The 15,675-nt window shown below is 38.2% G+C and overlaps 1 protein-coding gene across 6 annotated transcripts in view; it reads left to right on the plus strand.

The window, feature by feature from the left end:
- Window positions 1-15,675, plus strand: part of PKP4 (plakophilin 4) — a 312,885-nt gene that overhangs the window by 9,916 nt on the left and 287,294 nt on the right. Inside the window, exon 2 of one of the 6 annotated variants that reach the window (XM_049888796.1) lies at window positions 405-550. The exons of 3 other annotated variants lie outside the window; for them this stretch is intronic. Coding sequence is in view for 1 of the 3 variants with exons in the window: in XM_049888793.1 (XP_049744750.1) it covers window positions 623-641 (19 nt within the window). In the remaining 2 variants the exon portion in view is untranslated. 2 more of the 6 variants (XM_049888793.1, XM_049888798.1) reach the window with 2 other exon arrangements.

Here is a 15,675-nt window from a genome sequence, read left to right on the forward strand (position 1 = left end):
GCTTCCTACCAGCGATAGAATAGTGATTTTAGATCAGGTTTTAATTGTGAACTTGATTTATTTTTGAATTGTAGTTCTTGAAACGCTTTACCACATAGTCTGTATAAAATAATTAATCCCAGTGAACATGCGTTATTTATGAGAGATTATAATTTATGCCTTAACACTTGCCATTTTAGTAAATTCTGATTTTCCTTTTCATAAAGCAGTACTTGTGGTTTATTGTATTTTGTGCTTTTCTTTTATTCTTTATACAATTTATGTGCCTTTGTAAGTCCAAACTTATTATCTGTTATTGAAAATGTTCCCTTCCATTGTTATGAATAAACAGAAGAATGTTTTGAAAATCTCTTGTGACATCTGCTAGAATAAATGGTCTCATTGGATTTTACCTTGAATTTCAGACTGCTGCACTGATGGAAATTTTCCACTTATTGTCAATTTGTCAATGACTGAATAAGCAGCAAAGTCAGCTTAAAAAAGCACTGAATAAGGAAACAGAAAGCGCAACTGGACTATCAAAAGAACTGCTATTATGTGGGAACCTATGGTAAACCACTCAACTGTTAAATGTCTAACTCATGCTGTGGACAGAGGAAAAATATGTGTCAGTCTGCAATCTATGAACAGTGTATCGGCAGGTATCAATCTTCCAAAATATTGTTTGTAAGTCATTTGTTTGGAACTCTGAATACAATTCCCCATAGAAGCCGCATGGATCCATGAATTTACCACTCTACAGTGTAACTGGAGAGTGGAACTAAAGCATTAATATCACTTCTACAGGAAAAAATGGTTCTTCTTCTCCCCTAAGTTACATACTCCATGGTAAGGACTAATCTTGACCCGTAGGGGTGCTAGATACTTTAAATGAATGAATGAGTTTGAATTCCAGTCTTGGAATACTGTCACCTAGTACTCTTGGATAATCTCTTTGCATAATACCCTACCTTTCATGCTCTTGCAAACTGCATTTGTGAACTTAGATAATTCTTTGTATCAAATTCCATAGTAAAAATACTAATTACAATATTTTAAAAGATCGATTCAGTTATTTTAACTTTAATTGTCTGAATAACTATTATGAGATAGGTTTACGTGATGATCTTTCTCCGACTATTAATACTGCAGCCATTGAGCACCAAGACCAGCTTGATGAGGCTTTGGTGTGACCTTCAGCAAACTTCCTGTGACCCTCCCTTTTGTGAATTATTAATACCTTTGTCTACTCAGGGAGCCCTGGTGATACAGTGGTTAAGCATTCAGCTGCTAACCAAAAGGTCAGTAATTTGGATCCAGTAACTGCTCTTTGGGAACCCTAGGGGACAGTTCTGCTCTGCCCTATGTGGTCCTTATGAGTCAGAATGGATTCAATGGCAATTGCTTGTTTTTTGGTGTGTCTACTCTGTTGATGAGTTGAGGACAAAAGTAGAATTTAGAGTACACGAAGTTTTCAGAGAAAAAACACTAACAATCATTAGTACTGTAAGTTATGTAAGTATTAAGAGTAATAAAACAGCAAATTTCCTAGCTCGTTTTAGCCTAATAGATAAACTAAACTTGTGTTTGGTTTTAATAGTGTAGTTGGAAATACTCATACATTTTGATGGTCCTCGCCCCACCCCAGGAAATCACTTGAATAAAATTTGAATAAATTGTAACTTTTAAAGGCTTTCTTTCTAAAAACATGCACAGAAAATTACACGAGACCTTAGTAATTCAACCTTTATTATTGATGTGTTGGTGATTTAAATTAATAGTTTTTAAAAGTTAAATTTATAGCTTTGGTAAATTACAAAAACTTGCCCATATAATCAATTTTTTTAGTCTTTTGTTGTTGAATGTTTTACAGATACTATGTCCTGTGAGTTCGTCCTATTTTTAGCAAAACTGCATTGATTTTAAGTGGAATTCTTGAAGTTGCTTTGTGGCTGGACTTCAGGTTTTTTATTTTATTTTCCCTGTCGTATCTTTGTTTTGTTTTAGACAGCGGGTATATTCGATTTACAGTAACAATAGTGTGTTTTAAAAATGTAATTGTTAATGTTGGCTCTTTCAGAATTTCACCTACATAGGATGTAAATCATCATAGGTAATACTCTTTCAAAAAAGTGTTTACTGAGTGCTGTACTGTATAAAGGAAACCCTGGTGGCCTAGTGGTTAAGTGCTACAGCTGCTAACCAAAGGGTCGGCAGTTCGAATCTGCCAGGCGCTCCTTGGAAACTCTATGGGGCAGTTCTACTCTGTCCTATAGGGTCGCTATGAGTCGGAATTGACTTGACGGCACTGGGTTTGGTTTTTGGTTTGGTACTGTATAAAGGACAAAATAGGGATATAAATTAGAGAGTATTGTATGTAATTATAATGGATCCAGTTGTCACATTGAAGCCAATATAAGTATACCTGATGTTTCTAAAGGCAAGGCCACAGAACTATGATCTTCCTAGCAAGTTCTATATTTCCTGAAGGCTTTTCTGTAGGCACCTAACATGTCCTTCTTAGTCTGATGAGCCCATCTTTTTCTTCTTCAAGGTCTAACTCAGTGACTCCTCCTTAGTGAAGCCTTCCCTGACCCCTCTCTCCACCCCACTTTAGATTTAAACTTTCCCACCTGTAGTTCTTATCACTTTGCACATAACTCTGCTATTAGCATGTGTCACATTGTGTTGAAGTTGTTTCCGTGTCTGTTTCCTAGTTATATTTTGAGCCCTGCTCAGGTTAGAACTGTGTCATGGTCATCATTGTAATTCTGTCACCTAGCAATGTGCCTGACATACATAGTGAGGACCAGCTGCTTGCTTTGTGAATGAGTGAATAATTTGTTTACAACCTGAGTTTTCTGTCTCTAACCTGCAGTGGCTTCCCCTATTTCCACTGCATTTTCTTGTTTCAACTCCTTTGCCTGCCTACCATTTAAGTCCCTTCATACTTAAACCCTGGTTACTTTTCCTTCCTGAACCTTCCACTTCAGGAAAACTAGCGTACTCAATGTTCCCCGCTTCCCCCTTCACTGTGCTCAAATATTTGCAGTCCTCCAAGACCTAGTTAAAATCCATCCCCTTGTATTGGCCTTCTCAGACCACTCTGGCCAGCAGTGTTCTCTCCCTCTCCAAATGTCTTTATTTGTTCTCAGGCTTTTAAAGATAAACTCCGTGTGGTAGTTTTTATATTCTTATGTGAGACTTGATTTCTACTGGTTTGCTTTTCTGTTGTGTATTTCATCTAAGTAGATTATAGCTTCTTGAGGTAAGTGTCCTTGTCTTATATATTTTCTACTTCAACTAACATTTCATGTAGACTTCACTCAGGAAGAAGTAGAGGGTGTATCTGCCAGTGATGTTGGAGAAGAAGGTGAACCCTTAATTCAGGCATACAGAGATGTACATGAAGAGGCGGCAGCCTCTCCTTTGTCCTTCTTTCATTCAGTGGTTATATGCTAACCACTTATTATGTGCCAGCCTTTGGTATATGTCGTTTAGGTTTTTTGGAGACTCCATTTGCCAAATATGCCATATTAAAATGAGGTTTTGCTGATCAGATTTTGGAGACCTCACTTGCCAAATTAACTGTATTAAGTAGAGTTTTGCTTCTAAGTTGTCATCTTCTATTTTTATAGAATAAACCTGAAAAAAATACTGTCCCATAAAGACAGGAGTAAAAACTGTGGATGAGAAAACAAGTCAAATTTTATCTCTTACAATTTTTGTTTTTACAATGAAAAGATTTTATGTTTCTAAAGCTATAGAATCGGGCCGTCCACTATGGTAGCCATTGACCACATGGGCTATTTAATATTTAAATTAAAAATTTAGTTCCTTACTCTCACTAGCCGCATTTTAAGTGCTGAATAGCCACATGTTACTAGCGGCTATTCTATCAGACAGATTCAGAACATTTCCGTTGTCGCAGGAAGTTCTGTTGGATGGCACTTATACCGAGTCATTGAGATCAATTATAAATAATAAAATTGTGGATGCTTTTAGAGTAAGGAAAGTAACATAGCTTTACAGTTTTCAAAGCATTTGTATTTGCTATTCCTTGAATCCTTCCAACAACTCTGTGAGGTAGGAGGCATGTCCCTTGGTTTTGCAAACTGGGAAATTACAAAAGAGTCACAGCTAGGGATGAAAAGAGTAGGAAACTATTAAAGGTTATTAAAATATCCTAAAAGTTCAGATTTTGATTCTGTCCTCCATACTGAAACAAAATAAATGTTGTTTAGCAGTTAGTAAATATTTGATTAGTGCATCATGGAAAGCATTTGCTATATGATATTTTAAGTGATATTCTTGCTGTCACTTAAAATCTTGTCAAGTTTCTCAAAATTTCTATTGGGTTTTTGAAATTCCCAATGGATTTCAGTGAGTTCTTGTCAACATTTATTTCCGAAACCCAGTGATGGTGTGGAGAGGGGGGTGCATAAATGAGCATGGCCTTGTCCGTTTGTTTAATGTCATGTAGTAAAGACACAACTTTCAGAAGTGCTATAATAGTAGCAAGTGAGCCTTGGAGACCCCAGAAATGTCATTCCTGGATGCAGGAGGTGTTGGCTTGTCATCTTCATCTGTGTACCCACTCCGAATCTGCAGAGACTTACTGTCCACCAGTCTGTCCACATGCTGAGACTCACAGGGGCAACAAACGTTAAGAGGCAGGGTAAATGTTCTCAAAGAGCTTATATTAGAACTTTCTCCATGATTCTGGAGATGAAAGAAGGAAGACAGCTGTTTTGAAAATCTTTGACTTGTAGGTTTGCTTTGAAAATTAAAATGAAAAGCTGCCTGGTACACATAGAAATTTTCATATACAAAGTAAATCCACATAAGAAATACGGTTCATTTAATATGTACAGTATCACTTTGGTTCTTAACTACAGAAAAAGCATAGACCTTCCCCTTCCTTTATTATTTTTTTAAGTTGTCACTTGCTCTGTAAGTGCAGTGTGTCAATTTACAGGAGCATATAATGTTTCTGTGGTTACTTTAAAACATTTATTACAGAAGCAACATTGTTCAACGGCATGAACAGAGAGGTTTAAGGAACCAGTACTCATTTTCCAGGCGCCTGGGAAGCCTAGAGAAGGTATTTTGGATATATCTCTGGGAAGCCTCATGTAGACTGCCTAAGATGTATGTTATTGTTACTCCATTTTTTTCCAGAGAGGAAAAGAAAAGTGTAGAGGTATGTAAGTTGCCCAAAGTTACTCAGCTAAAGGCAGACTGAGTATAATAATAATACCTAGCATTTCTTGAGCTCTTCATATTGCCAGACACTTTCTAGGCACTTTGTATAAATGATCTCATTAAATCCTCCCAATAAGGCTGAGGTAGTTTCTCCTATAATCCCCATTTTACAGGTGTTGAAATAGGTTAAGATTCCTGTCCAACATCACAGAGCTGGGACATGAACCAGAATTCAGTTCCATGGGCGGGGCTCCAAAGACCCTGCTCTTCCAACTATACCAGCAAGCCCCTGTCCTACCTGACATCTCTCTTGGCATCAAATGAACTAAGGCTGCAATCCAGAGCCCATGGCATGGTCACTGGTTGCTTACTTACCCAAGCTGAGCCTCTGATACTTGCCTCTAGGCCATGGGGCAGTCCCTTCCCTTATTTTTGCTTTTAATGCTGACCTTGATTTTTAAAATTCCTTATGTACAAACTAACTCTGAAAACAAAAAATATGTGAAGAAACAATTTGGGTAGCTTAATGTGGATACATTTTGACATTTAATGCTTTCAACGTTTAATATATAACATAAATATATGCTGTAGCCTCTGGTCTTATTTTTCACCGCTTTTAAAAAATTAAGCGATTGGCCCTATAAAAGAAACTATAGGTTGTAACAAGTAAGTAGGTACCTTTACTTCTCTGAATCAATTTGATTGTAAAGACATTAGCACAGATAGAGTCATCTAAAGATTAAAAAAAAAAAAACTGTTGCCATGAAGTTGATTCCAATTTATAGCAACCCTACAGAACAGAGCAGAACTGCCTTACAGGGTCTCCAAGGCTGTAAATCCTTATGGAAGCAGACTGCCACGTCCTTCTATCATGAAGTGACTGCTAGGTTCGAACCACCCACCTTTCAGTTAGCAGCTGAGCACCACTGTGCCACCAGGGCTCTCTAATCTGAAGACAGTATGGTGTAAGTTTTTCGTTGTACTTTATTTTGATTGATTTAAAATTGCACTATTGTACTGAGCTTCTTAAAGCTTTTTTGAGTAAACGGCTGAGTAAGAATGCATTTTCACTGTACCTTTTAGAAACCGTTTCATAAGGTATTTAAGTTTTGGCTATCTTTAGAATGAAACTGGATGATTTAGGCACATTTAATTTTTCAGTAATCAGAACTGCTTAAATGCCTTTGTTAAGTTTAATGTGGTATCTAAAATGGAAATACTTTTAAATGACTAGCATTCTTTGAAGTGATGCTCAGTCCAATAAACGGCAGTTAATAGAAAAAAGAAATTATGCTGATTTTTGTAACTGTGAATAAAATTGGAGAAATATTAAAACAGGCATTCATTGATGTTTAGGTTGAATGCTCCTGGTTATGTCAACTCAACCAGAAGAGATGAATCTTACTTCCAGTGTGCCTTCTCTCATATGTGTGATGAGCTTCTGTTACTGCAGTGGTGGGCACAATTTGAAATAAAGCACGATCCTTCATGTCAGCACTTGAAGGCTTTTTTTTGACAATGAGCAAAATGTTAGGCATTTCACTGTGAATAGCTCTCATGATCCAGAAAAAACGAGCAGACAATTTAATTGTTCTTCATTATAAAAATTAAATCGGATACTGCATTTAATCCAGGAATCTATTTATATAGGATTTTTTCTCCTTTAAAAAAAAAATTAAACTTGCATGCCTAAGCAACTACACTGATACAACATTCAGAAGAAAGTCCATGCTAACTGACTTAACCCATCCTGTTTATTCCTTGATTTCTGTTAATCCTCTTCTTCAGCCCTGCCTAATTCTCTAGAATCTGGAGCTTCCAGTTGTCTATAACTTTAAATATATTTTCATCAGCAATCCTATGAGTCGAAATTGATTCAACGGCAACTAACAACAAAAATAGCAGAGCAGGATAGTTTAGCAGTTTAGAGCCTAAATTTTATTTATTTATTTATTAACTTTTATTGAGCTTCAAGTGAACGTTTACAAATCAAGTCAAACTGTCACATATAAGTTTATATACACCTTACTCCGTACTCCCACTTGCTCGCCCCCTAATAAGTCAGCCCTTCCAGTCTCTCATGACAATTTTGCCAGCTTCCAACTCTCTCTATTCTCCCATCCCCACTCCGGACAGGAGATGCCAACACAGTCTCAAGTGTCCACCTGATACAAATAGCTCAGTCTTCATCAGCATCTCTCTCCTACCCACTGTCCAGTCCCTTTCATGTCTGATGAGTTGTCTTCGGGAATGGTTCCTGTCCTGGGCCAACAGAAGGTTTGGGGACCATGACCGTGGGATTCCTCTAGTCTCAGTCAGACCATTAAGTATGGTCTTTTTGTGAGAATTTGGGGTCTGCATCCCACTGATCTCCTGCTCCCTCAGGGGTCTTCTGCTGTGCTCCCTGTCAGGGCAGTCATCGGTTGTGGCCGGGCACCAACTATTTCTTCTGGTCTCAGGATGATGTAGGTCTCTGGTTCATGTGGCCCTTTCTGTCTCTTGGGCTCTTAGTTATCGTGTGACCTTGGTGTTCTTCATTCTCCTTTGATTAGAGCCTAAATTTTAGATTGTAGATTTAGTCATGTTTCTGTACCTTTAGGCAAGTTACTTAAATTCTTTGAGATTGTTTCTTTATTTGCAGTATGGGCATAGCAAAATCTAGCTCCAGAGGCATATTTTCCAGGTAACTAATGATGCTTAAATTTTAGGACCCCACAGTTGCCTGAGTCCCTTCCAAGAGCCTGAAGGAAACTAACAGTATATAAGTGATCTTATGTTTTTGTAAAATTTGCAAAAGTAAGAGGTTTTTTTTTTAATAATTTTTATTGTGCTTTAAGTGAAAGTTTACAAATCAAGTCAGTCTCTCACACAAAAACCCATATACACCTTGCTACACACTCCCAGTTACTCTCCCCCTAATGAGACAGCCTGCTCTCTCCCTCCACTCTCTCTTTTCATGTCCATTTCGCCAGCTTCTAACCCCCTCCACCCTCTCATCTCCCCTCCAAGAAGGAGATGCCAACATAGTCTCAAGTGTCCACCTGATCCGAGAAGCTCAAAAAGTAAGAGATTTTTAACGGCAGCTAGTTTAGATCAATATCTTTCCATCCCACCTTCTGCTTCCCCATCCAGCTTCACAGTCCCCCCCAGCCCCCATTCTTTCTCTCGTGGCAGGTTGTGTTAGAGTGGCCATGGGCCTTTTTAAATTCAGTTTATGCAAAACTGAATTGGATACATTTACCTTGGGTACAGCGATTTTTTTTTTTTTTTTAATGTAGTTTGAGGTTATTTCTGTGTATAGCTAAGTCATTGCTAGCCATCCGTGTGTGGGAATGCCTTTCAGGAATATTTCTACAATCTACTGTGTGGATTTAGCTGTCATTGTGACATAAAAGTGCAGGACCAGAGGTTGCATGAACAAGTCTATAGTGTCCCGCAGTGGAAGTGTGTGGATGATGGAGAAGAAACAAGGTTTGAAATGTATGGAGCAAGAAGCCAGTCTGTGTAAAATTCTTCCAGTCGTTGGATGTGTGATATTGTAAGCAGAGGCTTCATTTATCATAGAAGCTTGGTCTAAATGGAAGTTCTCTCATGTTGGCAATAAACTTGATAATTCAGCCTATACAGTTATAAATATACTATTGAATAAAATTATTATTTTTAATGTTTCTGTATGACATAATAGAAGTCACTCTGACACAGAAAAGTAAACTGTAATAAATTTTTAGATCACTCTGAAAGCAGTAATTAAGTGGGAGAGAGATAATTCTAGTAGAAGTAATGAAATATCATGAAACTGACCGTTTCCACTTTATCTTTTGCACCCAGCAGAAGAGTGGGTACTAAGTAAGTGTTTGTAGACTGTATAGTTTGTTTTTTAACCTAGCCAAGGACATTTTTATTTTCACATTGTACTTAGTGGGTAGGAAACACACAGCAGCCTATTCCGTCTGCTGCAATCTGCTGTGACTTTTAGCCCTTCTCTAGCTTCTGGAAGGCTTTTTCTTCCACCTGTGTTGGGGACAGTTCAGAAGTGCCAGGGTGTTACCATCCCAAGGAGCAGCCCTTAACCAATGACTAATGAGACCTGGAACAGTGGCCCAGCTTCTTCACCCCTCAGTTGGGGCATCTTTGAGGTGTACCGTCTGCACGCTTCCTGAAGTACTCAGTGGGAGAGGGAGTCTTATTTGCTCACAACAGTGATCTACTGATTAATGCACCTTGTATTGGTTTCCATCCCTGGACTATCTCTCTTGTTCACTTCCCAAATAAATTACTTGCACTCCTTTTCCGAAAGTCTGCTTCTGGGGAAACTCAACCCAACAGAGACAGTTGTAGTTCATACAAGTTTTTAGACGTTTGAATAGTTCCTTTTATTAGGGACAGTTCACAAAATCTGGGAGACTTGAGATATAATTTTTTGGGGGAGAGGGCAGGTGTTAATAGCTTACATTAGACTCCCAAATAGTTCATTGCCCTCTTCCCCTCTGCACCTCAAGAATTAGGATCTAGTGCAGTAAGGGAAAAGAGAAATTCTTTTCTTCTTAACTTAAAACATTAGAGCAGTTGCTTCCCTTTTAAAAGAATGGTTTACTGCATCTTTTTAGACACGACCAGGAAATCATTGAGGCATTGCAGATGCACGTGTGATCATACCTCAGTAACTAAAGATGTGATTTTAGGTTTGCATTCATGCTACTGGTTATCATCATCCACATACACAGTCAAAACTGTGCTATAGTATCACATTATGATCTTTACCCTGCACTTCCGTGGGCTCATCCTCAGAAGTTTTAATTGAAATAAAGTAGTGTTAATACCAGGTTAGAGAAATGCTTTTTTAAATTTAGGAAATTCCACTTTTAAAAGTTTTTTTCTGATTATGAAAGTAATCCATGCTTATGTGGAAAAATCTTTAAATGCAGACAAGTACAGAAGAAGAGAAGAGAGTAAAACCCAGCTATCCAGAGATGAGCACTGTTAGCATTTTGTTTTTTACTTTTTCTAACTATATCCATGTATATATTTAAAAGAATTGGAATTAATGACCATCATCTTCTCATCTCATTAAATATTCTCCTAAAACATGATGTTTAATGTTCACGTAGAATTTTATTATATGGGTATACTATGATTTAATCTATCCCTTATTGGACAATCTTTTTTTTCCCCCTAATTTTTTACTTTTGTAAGTAATGAAATTTCTTTTCTAATTTATGACTATATGAAAATTAAGCCACAGATATCATTACCACACTTGTCTGAGGATCACACTGCTGATGAGGTTAATGCTTACAGAACTAGAGACTTTTAGACCTAGGAAGGTTATTGGAGAGCACCTTATGCAGTGTCTTCCCTTTACTGGTGAAGAGCCTGTGGTCTGGAGAGATGGTCACTCATATGCTTGCCTGTCTCAGGAGGTGCTTTCCTTAGAGGTCCTATCCATGTGTGTCTGCCTCCTGATTTTCCTTAATGGGAACAGTGTTTGCCTCCCCTTGATAAATGCCAGGTTGCTATCTGCAGTCCACACCTCTGTTTTACTTCTTAAGGTAATCCTCACGTTTAGAACTTTGAGTTTGCTGTTCCCGTGGTCACCTTGTATTAGGCTACTGTGTGGGAGTACTTTGGGAGACTTGATTTCAGGATGAGTTGCAGGAAGCAATGGGAGGTCAGTGGCATCTTTGGAATCTGGGTTACAGATACCATTTTTGTCATCCATTCTCCAAGGCAGGCCTACGTGTTAAAGTTGAAAAAGAGTGGGAGCTGAGTCTTAGCCAGAAGCCTAAACCAGGTACCATGTTAATATCCCAAAGTTAATACCCAGATTGCAAAGGCTATAATCTTATTGAGAGTTAACATCTCTGTCATTTCATGGGTTAACATATGTATTTAAAAAAATTTTATTGTGCTTTAGGGGAAAATTTACAGGGAAAATTAGTTTCCCATTTGATTGCTTGTACATAGTGTTCCATGACATTGGTTGTGTTCCCCACAATGTGTCAGTACTCTCCCTGTTTCTGACCTGGGTTCTCTGTTTCCTTTCGTTCAGATTTTCTGCCTTCCTGCCTTCTCATTCTTGCTTTTGGGAAAGTGTTTTCCTTTGAGTCTCGTATAATTGATTGTTCTAAGGAACACATTCCTCTCAGGTGTTATTGTTTATTTTATGGGCCTATCTCTTGTTTGGCTGAAAGGTGGTCTCCAGGAATGCCTTTAGTTCCAGGTCAGACAGGTATCCCAGGGCTGTAGTCTCGGGGATTCCTCCAATCTCTGCTAAACCAGTAAGTCTGGTCTTTTTTGTGAATTTGATTTTTTTCCATGTTTTTCTTCTACTCTGTCCAGGAACAACTTTTGTGATCCCAGTCATGCCAGTCAGAGCGGTCGGGAGTGATAGCCAGGCACCATCTAGTTCTTCTTGTCTTGGGGTCGTGTAGACAGTGGTTGATATGGTCCATGTGTCCATTAGTCCTTTTGGCTGATTGCTCCCTTGAATCTTTGTTTTTTTTCACTCTTCCTTGCTCTGGACTGGAAGAGACCAATAGTTGTATCTTACATGGCTGCTCACAAGCTTTTAAGACCCCAGATGGTACTCACCAAAGTAGGATGCAGAACATTGTCTTTATGAGCTATGTTGTGCCAGTTGACATAGATGTTCTTGAGTCTGAGGTCCTTTGTCTTCGAGCCTAGGAACTTCGTCCCACAAGGTGTTTGGTTATGTCTAAGAAGTTTCCATGATTGTGCCCCTTGTATGCTCTATTGTCTATGTTAATATACATGCAGCACCTACAATTATGTATGTAAACCTATATCTGCAGGTGAGTGTGCTTTGTTACACCCTCCCACGTGTCTTTAGCATACCTATCTACCTATGTATCCATTTGTAAATTATTGTTTGTCAGTACTATTGTTGCAGAATTATCTATGCTATAGTAGTTACTGTAATTGTCTTTTATTCTTGCTTTCCTCTCAGTGTCTTCCCTTACCTTGGTCGTGTTGTGCTGACTTCCCCTGTAGGATATATTGCCTTTCCCTTCACAGTATTATCATGTGTCTTCTATTTAGTCAGTACTTTTCCTTCCCTCCCCTCTCCACCCCTGGTAACCATTAAAGAATTTTGTTTTCTTTTTTTCCTGTGTGTAAACCTTTCATTGTTATTTTATACTTGTGGTCTCATACAATGTTTGTCTTTTTGTGATTGATTTATTTCTCTCAGCATAATGTCCACCAAATTCATCCATGTTGTGAGATGTTTCGCAGATTCATTATTGTTTATCATTGCATAGTATTCCATCATGTGTATGTACCACAGTTTATCCCTTCATTCATTGATGGTTGCTTAGGTTTCAGTCTTTTTACTGTTGTGAATAATGCTGCAGTGAACATGGATGTGCATATGTCTATTCATGTGATGGTTTTTATTTCTTTGGGGTATATAGCTAGGAGTAGGATTACTGGACCACATGGTATTTCTATTTCTGGCTTTTTACGGAAGCACCATACTCTTGCGTAGTGGTTGTACTCTTTTGCACTTCATCAGCAGTGTATGAGAGTTATAGTTGCCCTACAACCTCACCAATATTTGTTGTTTTCTGTTTTTTTGATTAGTGCCATTATTGTTGAGGTGAGATGGTATCTAACTGTAGTTTTGATTTGTACCTCTCAAATGGCTATAGGGTTGCTATAGGGCCCCTCTAAGTTGGAATCGGCTCAACAGCAGGGTTTTTTTTTTTTTTTTTTAATGGCTAGTGATAATGAGCATTTCTTCATGTGTTTGTTAGCCGCCTGAGTGTCTGATGATGTGTCTGTTCATATCCTTTGCCCATTTTTTAATTGAATTGTTTGGCTTTTTGTTGTGGGGGTGTTGAAGTTTTCTATAAATTTTAGAGATTAGACCCTTGTCAGAGGTGCCGTAGCATAAAATTTTCCCCAGTCTGTAGGTTCTGTTTTTATTTTGGAGAAGTCTTTTGATGAGCATGAGTGTTTAATTTTTGGGAGGTCGTATTTGTCTAGTTCATCTTCTGCTGTTTGTGCATTTTTAATTATGTTTGGTGTCTGTGTATTTGGTTTTAAGGTTTTAGATTTTATGAATTCTTTTTGGTCTATGTATTTTGTATAGTAATTGCCATTTTATTTTCAAATTTTAGGAAAGACTGAAAACAGACACACAGTGTTATGGAATCCAGATGTAGCCCTTTATTTGACATTCAAATGTCTTTGAAAAAGTGGAGCCAAACAGTTTTGCATATTCAAAATTATATTTTTTTTAGAAAGTAAATATAGGATACACAGTTTTCCCGAAGGGTTAAAGAAAATGACCTATATGTTCAGTGTAAGATAAATCAAGTTGTTGCTTCTCTAAATCATTCTCACTGTGCCATCAAAACATTTAAATGGCCCTCTCTTTCTATTCTTGGACTTACTAGCTTGATATAATGGCCTCACCAAGAAAAAATTCTTCTTGCTTTATGTTAAATATGTGGGCTTAGTACTTGAAGCATTGATTTAATGGTGCATTGTAATGTCTACAAGTGAATAAGAAAAGCTAAACTAAATACACTATTGAACATAATTTTAGGCTTAGGAGTTGCGTATAAGAAATTGGTGAGGTGGCAATGAGTGATGCTAAAGAATTTTACATCAGGATGTGTCAGGAGTCTGTTGCTTCAAGCATCATGTCTTAATGGTCATTTTATTTAAATCTCTGATTTAAACTTGATGGCAGGGGGAGGCCCATCTATACTGCCTAGCTAGCCAAGTAAAATCTCTTTAGTTATAAAGTGGAGTCCTTGGGTGGTGCAAATGGTTAAATTCTCAGCTACTAACCGGAAGGTTGATGATTTGAACCCACCCAGATATACCTTGAAAGAAAGTCTTTGGAGATCTGATTCCAAAAGGTCACAGCCATGAAAACCCTATAGAACACAGTTCTCTGAAACACATGGGATCACCTGTCTTGATGGCAGTTGGTTTGTTTGTTTTTTTTTTTTTTTTTAAGTGATACATTTAAACCTTGCCATAATATTGTTGTTTTTGTTGTTGTGTGCCGTTGAGTTGATTCTGACTCATAGCACCCCTATATGACGGAGTAGAACTGCCCCCATAGGGTTTCCTAGGCTGTAATCTTTATGGGAGCAGATGGGCAGGTCTTTTCTCTTGTGGAGCTGCTGGTGGGTTTGAACTAGTGACCTTTCAGTTAGTAGCTGAGCATTTAACCATTGCATCATCAGGGCTCCTGAAAAAAAAAACAAAAAACAAAGCAGACACATTGCTGTTGAGTTGGTTCCGACTCATAGCGACCCTCGAAGACAGTAAAACCGCCCCGTAGGGTTTCCAAGGAGCGCCTGGTAGATTTGAATTGCCGACATTTTGGTTAGCAGCCATAGCTCTTAAATACTATGCCATCAGGGCTCTCAGTGGGGTACAAAAAGTTCAGCCCTGTGAAATATGGGGTCAGATCTCTGCAAGGTTAGTGAAGTCAACCAAAGCAAACCTGCAAAACAAGCTAGCCAGTCACAAATTTCAGTTTCTGAAGACCAATTCTGTTATATATAAATTTGTTATCTGAATTCACATTATTTAAATTTGTGTAGATGTGGAATACTTTGTCATAAGCTTTTACTATAATTTGTTCATTATGAAAGTTTTTCAGAGCTTTCATAGGTATCATAGTTGTTCCTATCCTGAATTTGTCGGTAACAAATTGGTGTTATCTGTTAGCCATACCAATATAAAGCAGTGAAACTATGATCAGTAATTATGCTTCCAGAAACCTCAAATGCTGGCAATAGCCAAACCCTCAGGTCTGAAGTCTGAACCTGAGACATTTTGATCTGGCTAAAACCTGCTCTAAACCCTGAGATGTCTACATGTACAATCCTGTGCTTTATAAGCATAATGGATGGAATTGTGTCCCTCCAAAATATGTGTTGTAAATCCTAAACTTCTAATCCTATAGATGTCATCCCATTTGGGAAAAGGACTTTCTTCGTTATGTTAATGAGGCCATTATCAGTGTAAGGTAATTTTAAACCAATCACTTTTTTTTTAATAATAATTTTTATTGAGCTTTAAGTGAACGTTTACAAATCAAGTCAGTCTGTCACCTATAAGCTTACATGCACCTTACTCCTTACTCCCACTTACTCTCCCCCAATGAGTCAGCCCTTCCAGTCTCTCCTTTCGTGACAATTTTGCCAGTTTCTAACCCTCTCTACCTTCCTATCTCCCCTCCAGACAGGAGATGCCAACACAGTCTCAAGTGTCCACCTGATACAGATAGCTCACTCTTCATCATCATCTCTCTCCTACCCATTGTTCAGTCCCTTCCATGTCTGATGAGTTGTCTTCAGGAATGGTTCCTGTCCTGGGCCAACAGAAGGTTTGGGGACCATGACCGCTGGGATTCCTCTAGTCTCAGTCAGACCATTAAGTCTGGTCTTTTTATGAAAATTTGGGGTCTGCATCTCACTGATCTCCTGCTCCCTCAGGGGTTCT

This window comes from Elephas maximus, chromosome 6, assembly GCF_024166365.1.
Source record: "Elephas maximus indicus isolate mEleMax1 chromosome 6, mEleMax1 primary haplotype, whole genome shotgun sequence".
Classification (NCBI taxonomy): Eukaryota; Metazoa; Chordata; class Mammalia; order Proboscidea; family Elephantidae; genus Elephas; species Elephas maximus.